The following is a 23,432-nucleotide window of genomic DNA, read 5'->3' as shown; positions in this document are numbered from 1 at the left end:
TGACAAATCCCTCCAACATGTAACTGAGGGCTGGCTCCTTTCAGAGCTTCACGATTCGGTATGTTTTGCTAGCACTTTATTTTTTTCCCCATTGAAACAGAGAGATGGAAGGAACAATGTAGAAATAAATGTCAATGGGGGGAAAAAATAGGATAGACAAAAGTAAGGACAACTTCTCTTCTCACTTATTGGGATAATACAAATATTTAATATTCTGGCCTCAATCACTGGTTACAAATTCCTGTTTGGAAAAAAAAAGGCCAATACAAAAAGCAAAATGTTTGGAAATATTTTTCCTTCCAATCCCTCTACCTCCAATTCATTGCCTGTTTCACCAAGAAAATCTATTTCTGGCTTTCCCAGCCTCTGTACAAACTGCTGCTGTTTCCCTTTCACCATGGTTGTCTTACCCCTTTCTAGAAAAAACTCTTAGGGGCCACAGATGGTTGAATTATGGAAGAACTAGTTAAATCTGCACTTGCCATTCCTACTCCCAGACTACCATGATGGCTAATCTGTCTCACTATGTTAGCTGTTGTTTCAGAATTATAGTATTAAAGCTACGGGCACTTGGCAGTTATTTTTAGCGAAATTTTCTTATTTATGTTATGATTTAGACACAAATACCACAGTGTCAATTTTTCAAAGGCAATAACTTGCCACTGAGAAATTGCATATATTGATTGTCTGACACTAAACATTTTGAATCTTAGACTATTAGCACAAGAGAACCATAAAAACCTGATGCTTTCATTGTTTGGCAAAAATTGTTTCATCTTACCAAGACTATTACACATATCCAGCAGATTTCAACTCAGTCAGAAGACTAAAAATGCCCAATTAGCTTAAGAAAAACTGTTTTCCAAGTATATACTCATAAGATTTCCACAAAGGCTCTACCATTAAGTCATAAAAAGGAATAGCATCAAACACATTTTCACAAGGATTTTTTTTCTGAAACATTTTAAATCCACTACCACCTTCAAGACAAACATTCACATATTGTTCCACAAAATTCTCACACTGCATGTCAGTTTAGAAAGTAACTCATCCCACAAATGAAGCCAGTAAAAAATGTCATTGGATCCTATTATAACTGAAAACATGTAACTGAAAACTTTACTCTAAACCAGTAATGAATTCAAACACCAATTCCAGAGTGTTCAAGGTTAAATCCAAATGCTCTTGAATTTAGAAGAAGTCAAATTAACATCCATATGTATATTTTTGGCATCAATGCTTTTTCAAGCTTGCTGTGGGGGTATTTCCAGCTTGATTTCAGTTCCTTAGCTCAGACCATGACCTATTTCCAAGCCAGTTCTGTTATTATAAGAAGTATTCTGGCCAGAGCAGCAACACAGAAATCTTTTCTTTTTTTTTTTTTCCCTTTTTCTTTTTAATGAGAACATTTTCTTTAAGAATTAATTTCATTAAAAAGACTATCAAAATCTTTCCTTCCTAGTATGTTACATATTCATTTAGTTTTCAAATGATGTATCTGATGCTGCAAGTGCTTGCTTCTCAGCACTTCTCTTTGCCCTAGACCTCACAATTCGATATAGCGTGACATATCCCTAGCAACACCAGTGGGGTGCATTATTACACCCATTCTATTCTTTTGATACCCCACTAAAACTGAAGCGTATTACAAAATCATGGCTTCCTCCTCAAACACAATTTTGCGAAAATTATACTGCAAGTCTGTGAGGAAAGGCGTACCTAAACCAGTTGCTGTCTTGCACAAGCACCTGGGACAACTACAGTGTGGCAAGTGTGCAGAGGGCCAGCACAATACCTGCATGGCAGGGGAAAAACAGCATTATGATCCTGAGCAGATTTATAACTAGTGGCAAGATACTGATTGGCAGCAGGTCAGTGAAGTGCACCGTTTTATATGATGTGGTAACATACACTGGCCTTGTTCAGTGGGCAGTTTGGAGAGGTGCTGTTACAGGAACCGGTGCACACAAACCTTTGTTCAGACCAATGGCTAGATGGCAATTTTAGTGCAAACTAACAAAAGGTTGAAGATTACATTATTAAATCTAATCCATACAGACTGATCATAACACTGTTCTGACCTATGTTTCCCTGTATGTACTAAAATAAGAGATCTAGTTTCGTACATCCCAGATCTCATTAACCCTTTAGCTGTTGGAATTCAATCCTGTATAATTTGGACTTACTATACCTCACTAAACTGTTGGCAGTGTCAGGATCTTGTGCTGTTACTGTGCCAACAGCTGTCCCGATCTTCGCATTTTCATAAACTTCCATGACATAGGAAGGCATAGTGAAGAGCGGAGGTTCATCCACATCACCAACAATGATCTTCAACATTGTTACATCTTTGAATGGTCCCAAGTGCGAAAAGCGGAAATCAAGGTGAGTATTTGCTCCTTCTATATTAAGTGTATATGATTTCTTTTTTTCATAGTTGAGTGGCTGTTGGCAGAAAAAAAGATTTATCAATGCCATTCTGTGCTTCATTTTAGCCTGCTAGCAAGCTAACTATATCTTTTCCATTTAACTTAAACCACATTTCTTCATGTTACTGGAAAGGGACGATACTCTGTGATACTCTGGCAGCCACTGCCATACCCTGTAAGTAGAAGGATATACATGAAGCAGGATGGATTCAAGTTTTCTCTACAACAGAATTGTGGGCAAGGTACCAGTTTTGGAAAAACTCAGGGTTTAAAATGAGCCTCAGATTCTTCTTCCATGATAATGTAAACTCTCTGGATTTTACCACCTTTCAATTTTTATTGGTCAATGCTAAATACTGAAAAAGGTAGAGACTGATGTATCCTAAATTAAATTAACTTCCTATCTTTAATTAACAAGTTTAATAGTGATAGGGATACTAAAATTCTTTTGGACATCTCTTCTTTTAAATTCTCAACTGAAAAAAGCAACTCCTTGCAGGAAAACACTCAGTTATCATAAGAGCCAGGAACTTAACTGTGTAAGAATAGCCTAAACATGTGCTTGTGTGCTTTTCTAAACAGAAAGGGCCCATCCCTATATTCTAGACCATTTTCTTTTCAATTCCAGCAACAAGGAGACAGACAATTCTTCAGCCTATCTCAGCATATACTGCTGTGCTGCACATGGATTATGCCATCATAAACGGGAAGAAAGTCTGCAGCTGGGGACATGCCTTCTACAGGGCCTAATGTTCTAGTAAAACCCAATAGAAGGCACATCCCCAGCTGTACCATCCACCAGAAGCACCACTGCCAATTTAGCATTGTCCTGTTATTTAAATCAATAGGTTCCTACTAGGAATTCTACCTCTCTACTAGGAAGGAAGAAGCTGGGGGTCTGACTCATATATCACACAGCATGGATATTTTCTTTCTTAGGAGTTCCATTTCTAGCTTGCTATTTACACATGTGAAAATTTAATCTCCCTAGTTCAGCTGGTTTTCAGATTATTGTGAACTAATTTTACTGCCTTGATATATTTATTTTGACCCTACATTAGCATGCTATTACACTGTCTTGTGCAAGATATAAGATAAACATGACACACCCAACTCTCAACTCTTCCAGTGTCAGATAGTTATGTAGTAGAGGGGACTAAAAGGATAGTTAACTTAAAAGTACACAAGTAATGAAGTTCCATTAGCAGATGTAGAATTAAGAAATATTTTTACTGGAAGCCATGTTTACAGGACCACAACTATTTTGAGTTGGTTTCTTCAGTCCCACTAAAGTAACTGACTACTTTTCATAGACAGCCCATTGAGAATTTCATGTGAGAAGTTATTTTTTCTATATATTGTCTGTTAGTTCTAATTACTGAAAAGGCTTTAAAAAATACCAGCTCAGTTCCAGGCGGTCATAAGAGAGATTCCAAATTTCAGATCGCTAGTTTTAAATGTGTTTATATGTTGAGCAAAAGCACTCGTTCTTGATAATAGACACCTCAATACCTACTGGGTTACAAATTTCTGGCTTCTGTCAATTTATAAAGAAGGACAGGTTGATTAATATTTATTATCATACAGAGCAAAGCAGGTAGTTTGTACAGATATATATATACTACCACTAAGTTTCCAACAGTCTCAGAACACAGGCATAACACTAAAAGATGTTGCATCCCCGTGGATTTTTTTTTTAGAATTGAAATTATTATGATGTTATGGCATGGCAGAATTCCCCTACGACCAGTATCGTCCTGTGTGGACCTGGCAGCCTGCCTGAACAGAACTCAGTACAAGTATTCAAGCCTTCGACCAAGGCTAAACTGGTATTTCCTATCGCCCCAAAGAGTAGAAAAGTAGTATTTAAGGCAAGAAATATGAAGAACTCGATGTGTGATTTGTCAATGTCACTGTGTATTTTGTAGATAAAATCTACAGTAAATTTGACTGATGATGTATAAGAAAAATAGTTGGTCAGGATTTATATATGCTATATATTTCTTTGATTTCTCCTCTGTGTATTGAAGGACAATTAATTCATTCTCTTAACTCCAATAGCATGAGACTTTTTTGTGTTTTGCTTTCTCTGTCTCCCTTTACTGAATGTAAAAAATAAAAATTCTAAGGGCATGGAAATTTACCATAGCCTGATAAATCTATTATTATAAAAAAAAGAGCTAAGTATACTACTCAATTAAATCAATTCATAAAGAAATATGTTTATTAATTTCTAACTCAGATGTTTATTAACTTATGATGTCTTTCTGTTATGAGCAGGGAAATATTAAATAGTAATTTACATTGCTCTGCAGCATATATATTCTAAGATTAAACAAGTTTACAATAGGATTGCAAATTGTAACTATGATGCCTTTTTGGAAAATTAACTTACGTTTATACTGACAATGACTGGAGTAGGTTGCATAGGAAGATTAATTTAGCCCAGAAAACACACGAGGAATAACACAAAGTCTAAAGTCTTATTTTCTTTCTTTTGTGTAGTTATTCAATCAGACAATACCAACACTTTTTTTTTTTTGTCTAGAAATACAAGAATAAACCATTCAGATAATCAGAAAAACATTTCAACCATAGCCAAAGCAGTTTTTTACTATCATTTTCTTTCTTCTTCTTCCTCCCATAACGTCTCTGAATTAAAGAATCAGATACTGGGACATAAGAGAAAAAGAGCTTACTCTCCTGCACTGTGATTCACAGAGGTGAAAAAACAAGACTGTTTTCAACATTGAGGTATTTTAGACAGAAAAGACACATGCTGTACTAAGGATTATTATTACCAGGGGTCACAATTAGTAACAATTTTTTTTTATTTTCCTTGTACTTTCCTGAGAAGAAGTAAGGAAATTTACAAGCAAAGCATGCCCTGTGATATTCCACACCTTTGAACAACTCACAAGTCCAGTTGTTACATCACTTTTCCTTTTCCTTTTGATAAAATATTAAAAAACTGAAATTTGGTTCCAATTTGAATCCACAGAACTGTATTTTGCTAGGCTTCTGCTTAACCACTGTGTATGTGTTACAACTGACATTTATCTCACATTTGAAGAACAAATTGGGCCCCCATTTATACCCTGACTAATGCTGTGCTAAGAAATTTGCTCAAAGACTCATCCATTATTTCAGGTAATCTGAGCTGCTTACCAGTAGAAGGTTTTTATTCCCTTTTTTAAAAATATAATTTATTAATGATAACATTCAGTTTAAAATACCTAAGCTAGTCTAATTCAGCAAGAGTTTGGGCATAAAAATGATAATGCAAAATAATTTATATTTACAAAGGAAATATTTTAACTATCCCATCATATTCACAATAGGACTCATTTAACTTCAAATAGCCAAACAGAAAGATGTGGCTCTGTCCTTTCTGACCCCTTGCTCTCTCCAAGAGAAGCAAATACTCAAATAAATTACTTACAAAGACATTCACTTGTAATGTGTAAAACCTAAGTTTAAACTCTCCCTCATTTAACTCACAGGCAGGCCTTGAATATCAGTCGCCTATCTCAGTCACTAGCTGTAGCTGTAAGGTAAGAGAGGCAGCACTATCCTGTCTCTCTAGAAATCTAGATGGTCATTTCTAGATTTATTTAAAATTGTCTGAACACTGAAGAGCTCTTTCCTGGAAAGAAAACAAAACATTTAAATTTTAGATGGATCTAAACAGAATTTTTGTTCATGTTTCTTATTTTCCCAAAGCACAATGTCTTTCCATGACCATCACCCACACATCTTCAGTATGTATTCATTGGTTATTCTGATTTTCATGCAATACTGAAACTACTAAATGTAGCTCAAGTGACCAATCACAGGGCTAACTGGAAAATACTGCTGTTCATTATACTGCAGTTTGTGTTTCTGATATCAGACTCCCAAAAGGAATAGCAGAATCTTATGAGAAGTAAATAGCCTCTTCCTGAACATTTCCAGTCTCATACAAAATGGAAGACATAGGCTGTTCAGATGATTTTTTTTCTGGGAAGCCTGAATGATACTTTCAGACATGAGGTCAGGAAAGTTCCAGCATACCTCTCCGAAAGACACAACAGGGGTGAACATGCTGACCAGTCAGTCTCTGAAGGATCCAGAGAGTAATGGCTTTCACTGTGCTATTTTGTTTTGGTTTCTTCTAGTCTCCCGCTCAAACAAGGAATTGCATGAGGCAAAGGGGAAATCCTTCATGACAGTTTGCAATCAACCTTTTGTGGCAGGATCTTTGAGACTGAAGGGTGGCTCCACAGGGCTTGTCAATAGGGGAGATAATGAAAATACCGGACATTTTGGGTCAGCCCAGAATGAGACTAGAAAAGATTCCTTCCAACACCCACAGGCTTTGCATGCCTGTTGAACTGCCTAGCGTGGAGGTGCTGAGAAATTGGTTTTTGCATCAGAACCTCAAATAAATGAAGTTTCAAAAGGTTTGAGGAGGAATTCAGATCTTCAGACACAATAATACATCTACTTCTGGCTTTTCTAATGTGCCTACTAGACATTCTTCCAGAGAAGTATTAGAGGACAAATCATTCTATTCTACTGTTATAGAAGGTACTGGCATCTTATATAAGAAACAAAACCGATTCTGTTCTTAGTGGAGATTATCTGTTTTGGGAAGGCTATCAAACTAATTCAGCTTCAAACCCAATCTAAATTAAAAGTAATTACAGCACACAGTATATAAAACACCTATTAAACTGCATACAAGATCTGAGTAAAAAAAGCAATTAAAAAAATGAGATTACCTTTTTGTACTGTATAAGGGGATATTATAACTTCTCTGAGGAAAGAATGGAGGTATTCCAGACCAATTTATGTAGCTTTAAGTGCTGAATTTCTGCTCAACTGAAATATAACATTACCTAAGCAAAATGTACCCCTTGTCTTGATGGGAAAATGACTCACATCACTGTCGTGTACGTATAAGAACAGGCAACATATGCCTTTGTCATATTCTAAAACATAGTGAAAATTTCTCTGAAGCTATTTTGTCTGCCAAAACCAGTAAGAAATGTGATTTTACATTTTTTATGTATGGACTCTTCCATTTTGTTGTAAATTCTTCCTTTCTGCTTCATGTTCTCAATATGCATAAATGTTGTATTTAATGAACAATAATCATGGTGAACTTTTAAACAGAGAACAATGCTCATTTTGAAGAAGAAATAACAGATTATGGCATTAGCTACATCAAGGCCACCAGGAAATAAGTTCAATGGTATAAAAAAAAACAGTTTACTTTTATGTAGCTGAAAGAGGTGGGTATTACACAACCTTTATAAAAGACACTGAATTAAACCTTTTTAAGATACTGGGAGAGATAGGAAACCTTTTAAAATCATTATGAATTATAAAAATAACATTTCCTTCAGTTACAAAATCTTTTTTAAGATGTTAAATAAAAATGTACATACATACGTATCTCTTCAGATGCAAAAAAATAACATTCTTTATGATAGTTTTTATTTATTCTCTTTTCCCACATTTTCTCTGGTTTTCATTCCTCCTACTGTTAATCAGGCCCAGAATACATATTACCAAATATGAATACAAATTCACTTTTATTTTTTAGGCTGTATGGATATAATTGATGCCTACAAGACTCAATAACAACAAATCCATGTGAGAATTGCTAATTGATGTCTGTTAGTCCAAGTGAAAATGGAAATCAAGAAATTATTTCCCTTTGTTGGAAAGTTTTTAAAAAAAAAATATTACTTAAATATAACAACCCATCTCTCTGGGTTATTATATGAGTAAATTTAAATCTAGCCCTAAAATATTAGCATAAGTTGGCAGACATTTCGGGAAACATTCACTATGAACTCAATTCAGAGGACTTAATACAGAGATGAAATTATCTATGGAATTAGATTTGTGCATGGAATTCAGTTAAGAATTAAATTAAATGGCAAGAACACTTTATAATTAATAGTTTAAATAGACTGGGATAAATATAGGAAATTCATATAAATTACAATTGCGTGACAGCTTGACCAGTTACATTTTGAGTCTTTATAAGCAAGTTGGTATTTACATTACACAGTGCACAATACTTGACCCTTTAGATGTCAGCTGGCAAGTAAGTCAAAAAATAACAGTCTATGAAAACTGAATTACACATTCATTGCCACAGATAAACTTTCTCTGTCAAAATTCATGCAGTTTGGGGACAACAGTACAACTTTCAACCATATTTTACTTCTTTCAAAGAAATGTAATGTAAAAAACCATCATTCAGAAAAATTAAACTATCTTAACCAAAAATTCAGTAAGTTTTAGTTTATTATAAATATTAGATATGACCATTCAAAAAGCATTAAATAACTGTTTCTTTCCTTGAATTTCTTTCTTCCCGCATTTCCTGCAAAGATTTAAAGTGTCTCAGGAAGCAATGCGGAGAAGCTTACACTGCTGAAGTTCATGGTTCAACAGGCTTACACAGTAAAATATTTTCATCATGGTGTCTGCTTATTCAACATTCATCATTATATTTTAATTACATACACAGGGAACTTTCAAAGTCTATTGCTTACCTTCTTCAGGGAAAGAATTCCTTCCCTTGTTTCTTTGTCAGTAGATATGGAGAACACCCCAGAGCCATCACCATTTATAATTGTGTACTTCATGTCTGCATTTGAACCAGTGTCTGCATCATTTGCTTTGATTTTGCCAACTGCTGATCCAACTTGAGCTGATTCAGGAACATACAGCTGATAATGTTCTGAGGGGGGAAAAAAAAAACACAATAGCTTGGACATTTTCTAGCCAAACTAAATTAGAGAACCATTATGTGCTTGATACAATTCTGAGTAAATGGAAGTGTATTTCATAAGCAAAACTGACAAATAAACCTAGGAGCTTCTTTAGATTCCTTGAAAGGATTCAAAAGGGAATTGTATTTTACTTGGAATGCCTTCATTCCCTATTCAAAATCCAAATTACCTAATGCAGGATTTTGGTTTTCACAGTTATTTTTGCTGTTCATCACATAACACAGAAATAAACTCTGAAGCTTACTTCACACCAGTATTTTTTAAAGTTTACCTTTTCCATAACCAAAATATATTCATTTTTACCAACTTGCCATCAAATGAGTAGTCAAATGAGACTTTTGAACTGGAAAATCTCTGTTTGTTAGATTTATAATTTGTTTTTCTGAAATCTGATCAGTTTTGCAACATTGTATCAATATTTTGCAACATTGAATCAAAAAATATTTTACAACATTGAATCAAAACATATTTTACAACATTGAATTAACACGTTCTTTTCTACAGAAAAATGTAATGAATTTTAATATTTTACCATTATCACTTTGTAGTGTTTTTGTTGCAGCACAAAACCCTTTGCACACAAATTTTAATTGGTACCCACAGTAAAGGAAAATGAACATAATGGGTATATAAAAGTATTACACAATTGTGCCCCTAAAAAGCAACCATAACAACTATGACCTCCTTTCAGTGTTTTTATAACCTATTAGGTTAATCATTAGAAAATGAACTTTTTTTTTTAAATAATTTTCTTAATTGTCTCTATCCTTTTGGATTAAATCTCCTAACAGGTACAAAGTTGCCTGGGGGACAGGAAGGTGCCACAAGAAGAAAAAAGTGGCAGACAGACACAATGTGATTACATAAATCTCAATTTCCGTCTGAAACTAGGCCAGAAAGACAGCTCAAAGAAATTTTCTCCAATGATGCTAGTGTTGTAACACAGCAGGGATGCTGAAATCTACCAGCAGTGAGAATACACATTCAATAAAAGGTGTGCACATACCAAACCCCACCCCAAACAACCCCCCATCCAAATCCTTCCCCAACAGTCTGCACAGTTTATATCACAGACCAACCACCAACACAGAAAAGAGAGCAAAATAACAACTTCTGTTATTACATGTATTCTGAAACTCTACAGAGTTTCTTCTACATTCCTCTTAGGCATTCCTCTGCAATAAGGAATGCAATAGTGCAGCACTGAGGTGCAGGACAGTGGATCAGAAGATGCTACATATCAAAGCTAACATGTTACAGTTTGCTGAGTTTGAACCAGCTAGCGTGACTGCAGAGGTGCCCTCAGTAAGCATGTAGAAAGAGAAAGGCAAAATTTAAATTGAGTTGAGAGACTAAACCTGCATTATGGCAAAAAAACACTATTTGTTGGATGGATTGAAGAAAATTATGAATCTACAGAGGTTGCAATTGCAGAGGGAATGGATGTTATCACTAAAATACAACTAACTAACTTTAGACATCTGTTAGAAAATAGAAGATTTTTTAATAAATTTGTCTAATACCTTGCACAATGGTTCCTAAACCTATTTATAGTCTAGAATTGTTTTTGTAATACTAGCCCATAATACTAATAAACAAATCGTAATGTGAGAAGGATGGACAAGTGCACTAAACTTTGTTAGTCCAAAAGGAAAGAGAGGTTTCCTAGGAAAACAAAAAGTAAGTTACCATGCGTTAAGGAAATCTCAAGGGAAACAAGAAATGTCCAGCAGAACAAGAGAAAAGGTATAATTTACCATATAAAAAAGAAAATTTCAATGCTGATGTAGCAGGAAAATTGCTTAGTAGTTGATTCAATTAAAACACATAGTTAATTCTTTGATGCAATTCGTTGATATGCATATAAAAGCTGTCTTCACAAATTTCCAAATAAATGCTCCGCCATGCGTCCTTTTGCAATGCATCATGCTTACAGATGATGTCAACTGACACTTTCATATTGCTGGTTGCTTTATTTCATACATAAAATTATAGCGATGGGATGACATTAATTTTGGAATTTACTTATTGTTAAAATAAATGTGAAATATCAACCTTTGACACTTTTGCTCTGACTAATGCATTCCAAAAATGAAAAGGTTGAGGCCATAAAGAATATGTTATGCAGAGGCCATAAAGAATATATTATATAATCAAGCCACTTCAGGAACTGGAAGTGTTATAACCCATATGATAGGGTGAACTAATTAGAGACTTCCAAATAGTCAAGCTAGTTCAAACATATCCACAAGACACTACACTCTGCTTTATAATCACACCCCAAGTGTCAGCCATCTGTTTCAGAAAATCATTTTACTGATACCAGCTTCAAACATTCTGAAATACTAAAAAATCAAGCAAAACAAATATTTGAAATCACTCATTAATTATCTGTCAGTATCTGTAGAACTGAAATGTTTCAAAATATGGATGGAATGAAAACTGTTAAAAAATAAAAACTCTTAGATCAGAAGATGAGAAATGTCTCCCAATGAGTATTTAACCACTGCTTCAGAGACAGCCTGAAGATGTCTCATACACACATGAGGCAAATAGATAACTACAAACAATACTATCTGAAAACAACACACATAAGAGGATAAAATTCAGCAACATGAAGGTTAGATAAAATGTATTATAGACATTTATTTAGACTACGAGTGGAAATTGGAAATGTTCTTACTAAACACTAAATTGTTGTAAACTTTATTACTGGAAAGCAGAGGAACCAACTAAAGGCTCAATTGAACATTTCCTTGGGCATTGAATAAATTTTGATAAGACATTAAAAATAATATGGGATGCATATGCCATGAATTTATGATTCTTTATTGTAAGCTATGAGTCTGTCTGTGCTGGTTTTGGCTGGGAGACTTAATCTTCTTCCTAAGTACTGTGTAGGATAAGAATAATGTTGATAACACATGGATGTTTTAGCTTTTAGAATGTGCTGGTTTTGGCTGGGATGGAGTTAATTTTTGTCACAGAAGCTAGTATGAGGCTGTGTTTTGGATTTGTGCTGAAAAGAGTGTTGGTAACACAGGGATGCTTTAGTTACTGCTGAGCAGTGCTTACACAGCGTCAAGGCCTTTTCTGCTTCTCACACCACCCCACCAGCGAGTAGGCTGGGCCAAAGGGATATTCCATACCATATGATGGCATGCTCAGTGTATAAAGCTGGGGGAAGAAGAAGGAAGGGGGTGGGCATTCGGAGTGATGGTATTTGTCTTCTCAAGGAACCGTTACACGTGATGGAGCCCTGCTTTCCTGGGGATGGCTGAACACCTGCCTGCCAATGGGAAGTAGTGAATGAATTCCTTGTTTTGCTTTGCTGGCGTGTGCGGCTTTTGCTTTACCTATTAAACTGTCTTTATCTCAACCCACAAGTTTTCTCATTTTTACCCTTCCGATTCTCTCCCCATATTGTGGGGGGAGTGAGCAAGCAGCTGTGTGGTGCTTAGTTGCTGGCTGGGGTTAAACGACAACACTGTCTCAACCCTTTAAAAATTGTCTGGGAATTTAGGAGCCCTGAGGATCAGGTACCAGTCTGCATCAAAACTGTTTCACCAAATCTTCAGATTGTTGAGCAGATTGTTCCTATGCTCCCAGCATCGCACCCTTCCAGGAGCTGTTGTAAAGCAGAAATTTCAAACAGTCTTGGGGATACTCTGAATTGTTCTAGAGGAGCTGCCCGGTGGCTTATGGATCAAGATTCTGTAGAGGTTCATTTGGTTCTCAATTTTTATCATAGAATCATAGAATCGTTTAGGTTGGAAAAGACCTTTAAGATCATTGAGTCCAACCATTAACTTAACACTGCCAAGTCCACCACTAAACCGTGTCCCTAAGCGCCACGTCTACACGTCTTTTAAATACCTCCAGGGATGGTGACTCAACCACTTCCCTGGGCAGCCTGTTCCAAAGCTTGACAACCCTTTCAGTGAAGAAATTTTTCCTCATGGCCAATCTAAACCTCCCCTGGTGCAACTTGAGGCCATTTCCTCTCATCCTATCACTTGTTACTTGGGAAAAGAGACCGACACCCACGTCGCTACAAACCTCTTCTCAGGTAGCTGTAGAGAGCGATAAGGTCTCCGCTGAGCCTCCTTTTCCGCAGGCTAAACAACCCCAGTTCCCTCAGCTGCTCCCCAGAAGACTTGTTCTCAAGACCCTTCAGCAGCTTTGTTGCTCTTCTCTGGACATGCTCCAGCACCTCAATGTCTTTCTTGTAGTGAGGGGCCCAAAACTGAACACAATATTTGAGGTGCGGTCTCGAATGTTACTTATTAACATTCATTAACATTATGTTACTTACTAACATTCACTCAGATGCATTCAGTTAGCTCATGAAATGAGTAAATTAGTACTCTTTTTCAGTTAATGTACTGTATAGGATAGTCATACCTCTTTGCAGGACTTTAATCTATGCTAATTGTAACACTGTTCAAATACATATAGGCGATCTTCATCTTTCTTTCAATAAACTATATGGCTTATCTGTCATTATAGTACAGAAACATTTTATTGATCTGTAGAACAATTTACTTCTCTTTTCAATTAGCCTACAGGCAACCTATAATGCTGTGTTTTACTCTCAGAAAAGCAATTTCTCTGTCTGAATCTCTCAGAAAAAGTATGACAGTATTTAATGCAACTCAACAAGCATGTTATTCACTATATTTTATTCATTAATCTATTTTGTTGATAATTTTGACTTACTTTTCTAGGTTAGAATGTCCTCTTGAACAGTAGGAATTACCTTACCTAACAAAGGAAGGGAGAAGAGGCATAATACTGAACTAATAGAGAAATAAGTAAATACTTGGCCTACTTGTTATTTGTTTATCCAAGGTATAGTTTTAGGAACATGAGGATAAATACTGCTTGGTGATGAACCAACAGATGCATTCATTCATTCATACAGCACAGCTCGTACACTGATGCCTTTGTCCATCTACTAGCAAATTGAGAAACAGCAACAGATTGCCTTAACATAAAATACCACCATATCCTAAATGTATATCAAAGTACTATGTGAAGAAAGTTTGCTTGAACCTACAACTAGCTAAATAGTCATGAGCCAAATTGATAAGATATGGAGAACAAATGGACAGTGATCCAGGCTCAAAGTCTGATGATTATGAGCACAAAAGTCAACTGGTAGTCAATTAACAGTAGTTGTTCAGGAATCAAAACCGTGGCCAAAACTATTTAATGTCTTAATTAATGACCTGAATGATGGGTTGCATGTACTCGCAGCAAGCGGGTGGACAATACCAACTTGGGAAAAAGTGGTCAGTATGCTGGAGGGCAGGGCTGCTGTTCAAAGGGACCTGGACAGGCTGGAGAAATGGGATTTTCTGTATAATAGGGACCTCTACAAATAGGAACCTCACAGCATTCAATGATGGCACTGGGGGAGGAATAATGTCATTCACCAGTACACACTCAGGGCCAACCGCCCGTAAAGCAGCTTTGCAGAAAAGGACCTGAAAAAGGACCTTTCAAAACTTGACTAGACAAGGCCCTTCGCAACTTGATCTAACTGAACCTGCTTTAAGCAGGGATTTGGGTCAGAGGTCCCACATGAATCTATGTTCCTGGCATTCATGAAGTTATATCTCGCATTTTTTTGCCAGCCATCTCTGATAAAACTAAAGTGCAGCTTCAGCTGCGGACTGTGCTCAATCTTGCTTGGTGGCTTTCTATTACAAAGTTATTCTTCATTCACAGAGCTGCTTGTTTGCATTACATATAATAGATTATTCTGTATTTCTCTTTTGAGATTGCAGTTTTTTAGAAGTCCATTTCTCACACTATGTCTTGGACATTTGTTACATCTTTCTTTACTATGCTTATTTTTAATATAATAATGAATACAGTAACTTTTACGATTCCAGAAGCTCAGTCAATTTTATATCTACTGTCTTTGTTCTGAATATTCTTTTTGATGACAACATCCCTTTCATACAGCTAAACTAAGGAAGACATTTTTACGATGTGTTTGGCTTACTCTTCTTCCCTGCCAAAAAAACCCCCGCTTTTGCACTTTCTAAAAATATTTGAAGTGTAAGTGAGGTTATTTCTTATTTGCAAGTATGACACTAAAACAATCTTCAAAACTCAGACATTTTGCTTGCCTTGAAACTCTGGAGAACATAACACTCGGGTCAATTCAGAAAAAAAAAAAAATTCTTCTTAGATGCAGTAGACTCCTTTGACTGGAAGAAGACTTGTGCATCCCCATGCCCCTGCTTTTTACATCTCAGTGCAAACCGGGAGTTATGTTTGTGATTAAGATTATAATCAGTGATGAGTTTAATTTATATTCCATGCAACTTTGCCTTTACAGACAGTAACTAGAAGTACCTGAGAACTTTCTGACTAATCCTCAGAGATCAAAAGTATTCTGACTTCTTGTAGAAAGTGTGAAGTTTATAACACTCATGGGTAAAAGCAGAAACAGAAAGAAAACTGGGTTTCCTGGATTTCCAGATTCAGTACTTTCCTGTAGGTATTGAATACCCAAATACACATTTTCTATGCAAATGGCATGGGAAAAGCAACATATACACTCCATAATCATTACTAATGAGCAACTTAATGGTTGGGCGTGATCTGTAGCAGTCTCTAGAGCTGTGCTGTGTTGAGCATATTCTATGCCATTTACAGGGGGACCACAGCTACATCAGGCAGCTTGGGTCAGCAGAGAGCACTAGCAACACCTGCGAAAGAGATACACTCCATTTGGACTATGTTTGTTTTTGTTGTTTGTTTGTTTGTTTTTCCCTGGCATTAGCACAGCTAGGATTGTGCTCCCATTGGGGTTTAGCTTCATAAAGGACATGAAAATGAAGGCAGTTCTGAAGAACAACCCTTAAAATGGAGTGGTCCTGCTCCCAATTCTCCACTCTGTAAACAAACAAAGCAAACAAACAACCTCCCTCATTCCCAAAACCATTACTGCCTCATTCAGAACCCTTCTAGAAAAAAAATATTCTTTTTCTATCTAGAGTATTTCAAAATTATTTTGATATGTATGATATATGTAATTAATAATCTACCTTGTACATAGAAATCCTCATAGACAATACCCAATTAAGCGAAATAAAAAACACTGCTAGGTTCCATCCTACTGTTAGGAGTAAAGTTGATGCACATAGCTGGCATTAAATCTCACAGAACACAGATTTTCTACAAATATTTAGTCAGACTTTGACATAAATATATTTTTGCCCCGCCCAGCTTCCCCTTATACTTGAATTCCATAAACAATTCTGTGATCAAGCTTTATTGTCATGAATTCTTGTTAAAGGAGCGTTTTAAAATCAGATACTTAAATACTCTTGAAAAGTATTACATTTACTTCCTTTAATTTTTACAGTAAAAATCTGATTATGGGAATCACACTTATTCTGCTCAGGAAACAGAATATCATGTGACTTCCTATGTGATCAAATGCCGTTAAACAACTTATGTCAGATTTCAGTGATAAATGAAACAATTTGGTAGCTTTAACTTCAAATACTGTGCAAATATGAGAACATACCAATCTTCTCACAAACAAATAGAATAAGAAGACCATTAAACAAATAACTTTAGACAATATATTTGAGTCTATGGAAGCATGCACTCAAAGATACATACACTTAATTTCTTATCTCTTAACTGTCTTTGGTACTTAATGAACATCATTGTCTCTTAAGTAATGTATTCCTCATCTCACATGTCCATCTCTTTAAGCATACCATAGGTGAATGATTGATTCTAGCACGTTAGAAAGATACAACATAAGAGAAATTTTAGAAAATCGCTCAGATCACTGAGGCTTGTCCCTTTTACCACTCTATTTGCTCAGGACATTACTGATGCTAGCTGCTTTTTAAACAGCCTGTTGTCCTTGTGCAGAAGCCTTACTAAGCAGGTGGTTCTAAATACTTCTGGAGAATCAAAAAAGCACCAAATTTCTCTTATGTTTAAGACTAACAGCTGTTGTCTCTTGGCTTGACACTTTCAAGTCACACACCTTCACTGGGTAATACAAGCATATAATAGCATTTTTCCCCTTTACATGAGCTCCTGGCTGTCACAGTCAGAAGGAAACCCATGTTCTGAAAATTTCAGAAATGGAAGCTTTCTAGCTCATATTTACCTGCCCCACGTTCAGTTTCTGATGTGATACTTTAGCCATTTCTAAACAAAGAACAATTAATGTCAGGGGGCCTGGAGATTTACTTGTGATGATTCTCTGTAAAGGCAGAAAATCAGTATACTGAACACCAGCCCTTCTGACAAAGGAAATGTCACTCACTGGTCATTCACTTTGGAACCTGAGCACACACTTTATAAACACAATTAATCGAATAAATTCTCCACCTTTAAGAATGTGAGAGAAGCAAAATACACCAGAATTATGCTGTGTGACTATTATGCGAATATGTACTATAACCAATTTTAATAGCTGTTTTCTTTAACAAAGAATACAGCTTCTAAAACATATACACCCCATGAAATGCATCACCAGATTTTCACAGCAACCTTAAACACAGTCCTAACAACATTCTTAACAAAAGAAAATCTTGCTACCTTTCTTTCCTTACGCAAATAACTAAAACCTGATTTATGTAGATACCATTATAATTTTAAAAATCTATACTGAAATATTGTTTACATCTGATCAGCACTAACAGCTAGAATTTCTAGGCTACAAGTAATTATTTCTATGTCTTTTTTAAATCAAAGTTACCCTGTTATTAAAGATTTCCTGATAATATACTGAAATGTTCTGGATTAATCTTTATGTCTGAAGTTAGCTGAGATTAGCATGTCGGGCAAGAATTCAGTTTGGCAGAAAACTCTCAGTTTTAACCAGAGGTGTTTTAAGAGCACAGCAAAAGGAATTCTCTTTGAACAACCCTTAAGTTTTCTCATGAGAGTCCACCCTTTAAATCTCATTATGTTGACTCAATTTCACAACAGTACTAAAAAGAAGCTACATTTAATTTTTAAGTAATACCTGTTTTGAACATAAAATACGTTAATATAGGCTGCTGTATTTCCTTGTTACCCAGAAATATCTAATTTCCTGACATTTCCCCTGGCATGTGCATATATGTTACTCATTTTATCTTTTAATGAGATATTATTAATTGCCTTTCAGTAGATTGATCATGTACACCAGGGCCATCCTGTCTACTACTTACACAAAGAGCTGCTTCTGAAGCCAACTTTGTCTAACCACTAGGAAGGAAGAATGATCCTCCCTAAATCTTACAGATGGATAAAAAAACCCAAATAATATGATTATAATCTGTATTTCTTTAGTCATCCTGGAACACATATATGATAAAAATTGTTGGTAATATGTAAACTATAATTCTAGAAAAGCATATCAACTGTGAACCACCTGTGGAAACAAACAGTGAATATGGTAGTACAAAAACCTTATATATCTGTGGAACACAGGAATGAGAAAAATGAGAATAAAATAAAATTTTCAGGATGGTAACTTCATTTTTGAAAAAAGGAAATAGTTATATGCAGGAATATATCTTCTGAAGAACAAAATATTAGGGTTCTGTGCAAATCTGGCTTTAAATCAACTTTCTACATGTCCCCCTAGCCTGATTTAAGGTCTTACTAAAAGACCTAAGCATCTCTTCAGCAATAACTGATACGTGGGACTATTCAATTGCAATACATTTTACCTTTAGTATATTATAGCCAGTAGCTATTGGGAATAGTCACAAAGGTAGTAAGTGTTCTAGTGTGAAATATGAAAAAGGCAGTCCTCTAATTATAATGAAAAAAAATATCTTATTAAATAAGCAACATTTAAATGTAGAAAAATTTCTGGAATGAAATGCTTCCTAATACTCCCTGGACACTGGATCATTGCTGGACTCATCATCATCACAAAAACGACACAATGACCAGGGAACTAGTTTATGAGGTATGAACAAAATCTAATTTACAAAGGTGCAGTTGATCACGTCAGCAATCTTAAGCCAAACCAGTTATCAAGTCCTTTTCTTGTGTTGTTTTAAATCTGTGTTTCCTGAGGGGACACAACTTCTGTAATCATTTTAATTCAATAGTCTCCAGTAACTTTTAACACCTGTCCAATTTCAGGCAAATCTACCAAAAGGGCAGAGGCCTCAAAGACATTACGATTCTACAAGCCTCTTAACAATTACTGGTTGAATAGAGGAGAAAGACCTGCTGAAAGAAAATCGGAGAAAATTCCGCTTTACTCATCTCATTTGGCAGCAGCCAAGTGGTCAATCAGCAGGCAGATAGCTCTGTACTAGTCACCACAGGAGGATGAGACAGCGCTACAGTGCATGGCAGTGGGGAGTGAGATGATATTGACGGTTACGTATGGGGATCATAGGAACTGGATGTACTGTGTGGAGCTGGGGGACCATATTTGAGTATAAATTCCAAAAGAAAATGAACAGCAGGTACCTTTGCACTTAATTAGCTAAGGAATTATATTAACAAGGCTGGATAGTAGACACCTTACTAGCACAGAACAGAGTTAATGTCTACTTCTGGGATGTGAACTTACTTTTTCAGAACTAACCGGAGTATCTTCATACAACATTCCTATTTAAACATGGTTATGTACTTTCATACAATGACATTGTAAAAAGTGAGGCCAAACTAATTATGCATATACATAATTTCACATTATGTCTATATACTGCCATGAAACAACCAAGCCTCAACAATCAAGCTTTATAAAAAATGTTTTAAGCCATGACTTGTATTTAAATTCTGCTTTATCCTGAAGAACTGAGCTAGATGTATCAAACAACAAAATCTACAAATGGGGTATCAGGAAAATAATTTCCTTGTAAAATTAGACTCTACACACAATAACTAAAGATCTCCTACATACTGTCCAAGTGTAATCATTAGCACTTGATGTACAAAACATGTCAGTGGAAGCATCTGCCTAGTGTGATGATCTTGATGCAATCAGAATCTATTCATCCTAAACAAAGCAAAACATGCCGAATCTATTCATCCTCAACAAGATCAGAGAGAATCAATGAAAGAAAACTATACAGAAAATTCTGATGTAACTCAAGGCTGATAACAGTGTCATCAGTAGATGGAACATTTTCTATCAGATTACAGAAATAAATTTGTGACTATGAAATTAGTCAGCCATCAACCAAGTGGATCCATCAGTGGTAAAACTAACAAGAACTGAGAGATGCTGATTATTGAAAAGCAAAAATCTTCCCATGCAGAGCATTGTCTGTCAGCTTACATTAAATAGATAGTTCATTTATAACTGGACTCTCTAAAGAAAGGAAATTTGTGGTGATGAAGAAAAAGAAATCAGTATTGTACAAGATGCACTGAATTAATTGATAAGCAAAATGTATTTGAGGTTTCAGGTTATTCTGCTGAATTCACAACCTCTTGCCTACTCCTGAGACATACTACTGTGGTTTGCAAGCAGAATGTTTCAGCTATGTTTCCTATTCCAGACATTATTATTACCATGTATTTCAGAACTGCAACCATCAGACTGATAAAGTTATGCAGTAATGTTTCATATTCTTCCTCCTAGACTTTTTGATATTTTGGAAAACTGTAGTTCTTCTGTTAGTAATTTCTTTGAAAGAAAGTCAGCTATATTTAGACTGAGTACAGAAAAAAACACAGTAAATTTGTTTAAGCAGATATATTTACAACCTCTGTTTCTAAGTTTTAAATAGATTTTTAGTGTTCCTTTAAGGGGGACAAATCCTGCATACCTTACTCCATATGCATCTCTAATGAACACTGATCTACCAAAGCCAGAAAGATCTTTTAAATATATACAATAAAGAATATGTCTAAATAAAACAAATAATAAAAGCATCAATCAGATGTGCTTCCCAGCATGTTCTCAAGTAAAGTAGTCATACAGTTAGATTCAAAATTCACAGGTATGGTAACGGAGAAAAGGAAACTAACCAAAAGAAAGTCTGCAGTTTAGCTGAGGCTCAGCCTGTCCCAAGGGTTATACACTTGATATATGCAGTTTTGGTTAGCACTTCCTTTGAATTCAATTCTGAATGTGACAAGCCTCAGTAAGTCTCATTTAGCATTCCGTCTAATAAGGAAATTGAAAAGAAATTTAACTGAAAATCATGGCATACAAAGAAAAGAGAAGAAAAATAAACAACGAAGTTATTTCTATTAGTGCAATACTCATGTATTATTGTAATAGTTCATGATGCTAAGATGGCTTGATTTTAGATCGTCTATACTTTTGTTCTGTGTTACTAACATATAGCTACCGTTCTTTTGCAAAGGGTTTAAATTATGCTTGTTGAAAAGGAGTAAAAAAGCAATGTTACAGTCATAACTGTGGTATAGGAATCCTGTGTAAGGAAAGATAAAGCCAATGTTTGTACTCTACAAGACTTGTTCTAGGATTAATATTTTCTGTCAAAAATGATAAATGTTAAAATACATTTTTTTATTTTGCTTTGTTAAATAATGAGTTTTCATTAAAAGTGAAATGATGCTTTGTAGTTTTCAATGTTATTTTTTGCAATTAGAATCCCTTAAAATATATAGAATATAACCTGAACATTTTCTATTTCTTCCATTTCTGAAAAAAATATTAATACAGATAAAGAAATATATGTCCCAATGTACAGTTCTGCCTTCCAGTCAGTTTAATATCCAAAACCTTCCATTCAAAATAAAAGATGCCAATTCTTGAAACCTGATATGTAGGGATCCATTTGTCTCTGAGTTTACAGGAAACTTAGGACATTTTTTCTACCTTAACTATTTTAGATGCTATATTTGTTCAAAGGTATGCCTTACCTTTTGCCTTTCCAATAGTTAGGAAGTATGAAATAGAGTGGTGGATGCAATGACAATTCTGTGGAACATAAAACCAAATATACTTTATTTAAGGCTGTGTTTCAAAGGCTTTATGTTTTTATGTGTTTGTGAGGCACAGAAAAAATATTCATTTCTGCAACACTTTTAATGAGCCTTCTTACTGCTTGAACAGATTTTACATAACGTGTATTGCCAGGGAGCTTTTCTTTTCCCCGGAGCTTTGTGATCTCTATTATTGCTTATAAATCTTCTCATTCAAAGAGCTTAATGCATTTCCCAGTGGATGTACCTATAGCTACCAGTCCATTATGTTCTACAAGGGCTCACACAATGTCTGAGTCCAGATTACAATATTCTTATTGGCCTCCAGCCAATGTGCAAAGGAAAGCAGGTTTAGCTATGCAATTACATCCAGAAGACTTTTAAATAAATTGTCGAATGAATTCAGAATTCCTACGATACTCCAGCTGCTGTGTCAGATCAATGTGCATCCAATGAGTTGGATAGAAATGAACTTCCTGTTAGTCGTCATATTAAGATATTCTAAGAGTATTCTAGGATATACTTTTCACATATGCATGTGAGACATCATGCATGTTTGACATCAACATCGACAATTCATTTAACTAGGATAAAGGCAGACTCCACCATAGCTCAAAAACATGGAGAAACAGCTTAGTTTTTTACCATCTGTAATGTAAAAAGTATCTTAAAAGTTCGCATGGGTATAGAGAAAGAATCAGAAGAAAAAAATTGATAGATGCATATGGAAGAAGCCAAAGGCATGCTGTATTCAATCTTTTAATGTTTGTCGTCTACCATGGGAACAACATAATTCACTTGTGGGATCAAAATCACACAGTTATTGAAATATACATTCAAAAAGGACTGGAGAATAACCCACATATGACAAGAGTATTCCTTTGTCACCCATCTCACTTTTACTCAGTGTTTAATTCAAAGAAATCTTAACTGGTTTCAATATTCTAGCTACGCCATCTCTGTGCTTCATCTGAAAACACTGGAAAACTGAAAAATATTGGTGAATCCGGACATTTCCCAAGCTGGCTTCTCGCCATGAACTTGAATACTAACTGGATTTCACTAATAGCTTCTTACTTCACTGAAAATCAACACGATTTTCAAATCAGTTATATGCTGAAATTGTACATACTCTGAGGAAACCTGGGTGGATTGTCGTTGACATCAGTGAGTGTGATATTTACAGTTGTTGACCCTGACAGCCCTCCGACCTGCCCAGCCATATCTTTGGCTTGAATGACAACGGAATAATGCTCTCTGGCTTCCCTGTCCATGTTGTGCAAGGCAGTCCTGATGACTCCTGTGA

At 35.5% G+C, this 23,432-nt stretch overlaps 1 protein-coding gene across 1 annotated transcript in view; it reads right to left on the bottom strand.

Annotated features, from left to right (window-relative positions):
* The window catches only part of CDH18 (cadherin 18, type 2), a 196,852-nt gene that overhangs the window by 49,492 nt on the left and 123,928 nt on the right, over positions 1–23,432 (bottom strand). Inside the window, exons 4-6 of the mRNA XM_009321654.1 lie at positions 23,259–23,426; positions 8,984–9,171; positions 2,192–2,445 (exon numbers count right to left, since the gene is read on the bottom strand). Coding sequence (XP_009319929.1) covers positions 2,192–2,445; positions 8,984–9,171; positions 23,259–23,426 — 610 coding nt within the window. The remainder of the gene's footprint in view (positions 1–2,191; positions 2,446–8,983; positions 9,172–23,258; positions 23,427–23,432) is intronic.

This window comes from Pygoscelis adeliae, unplaced genomic scaffold (assembly GCF_000699105.1).
Source record: "Pygoscelis adeliae isolate BGI_AS28 unplaced genomic scaffold, ASM69910v1 Scaffold23, whole genome shotgun sequence".
Lineage (NCBI taxonomy): Eukaryota > Metazoa > Chordata > Aves > Sphenisciformes > Spheniscidae > Pygoscelis > Pygoscelis adeliae.
Note: the sequence above shows the minus strand (reverse complement) of the source record. Positions and strands in the feature narration are given on the sequence as shown.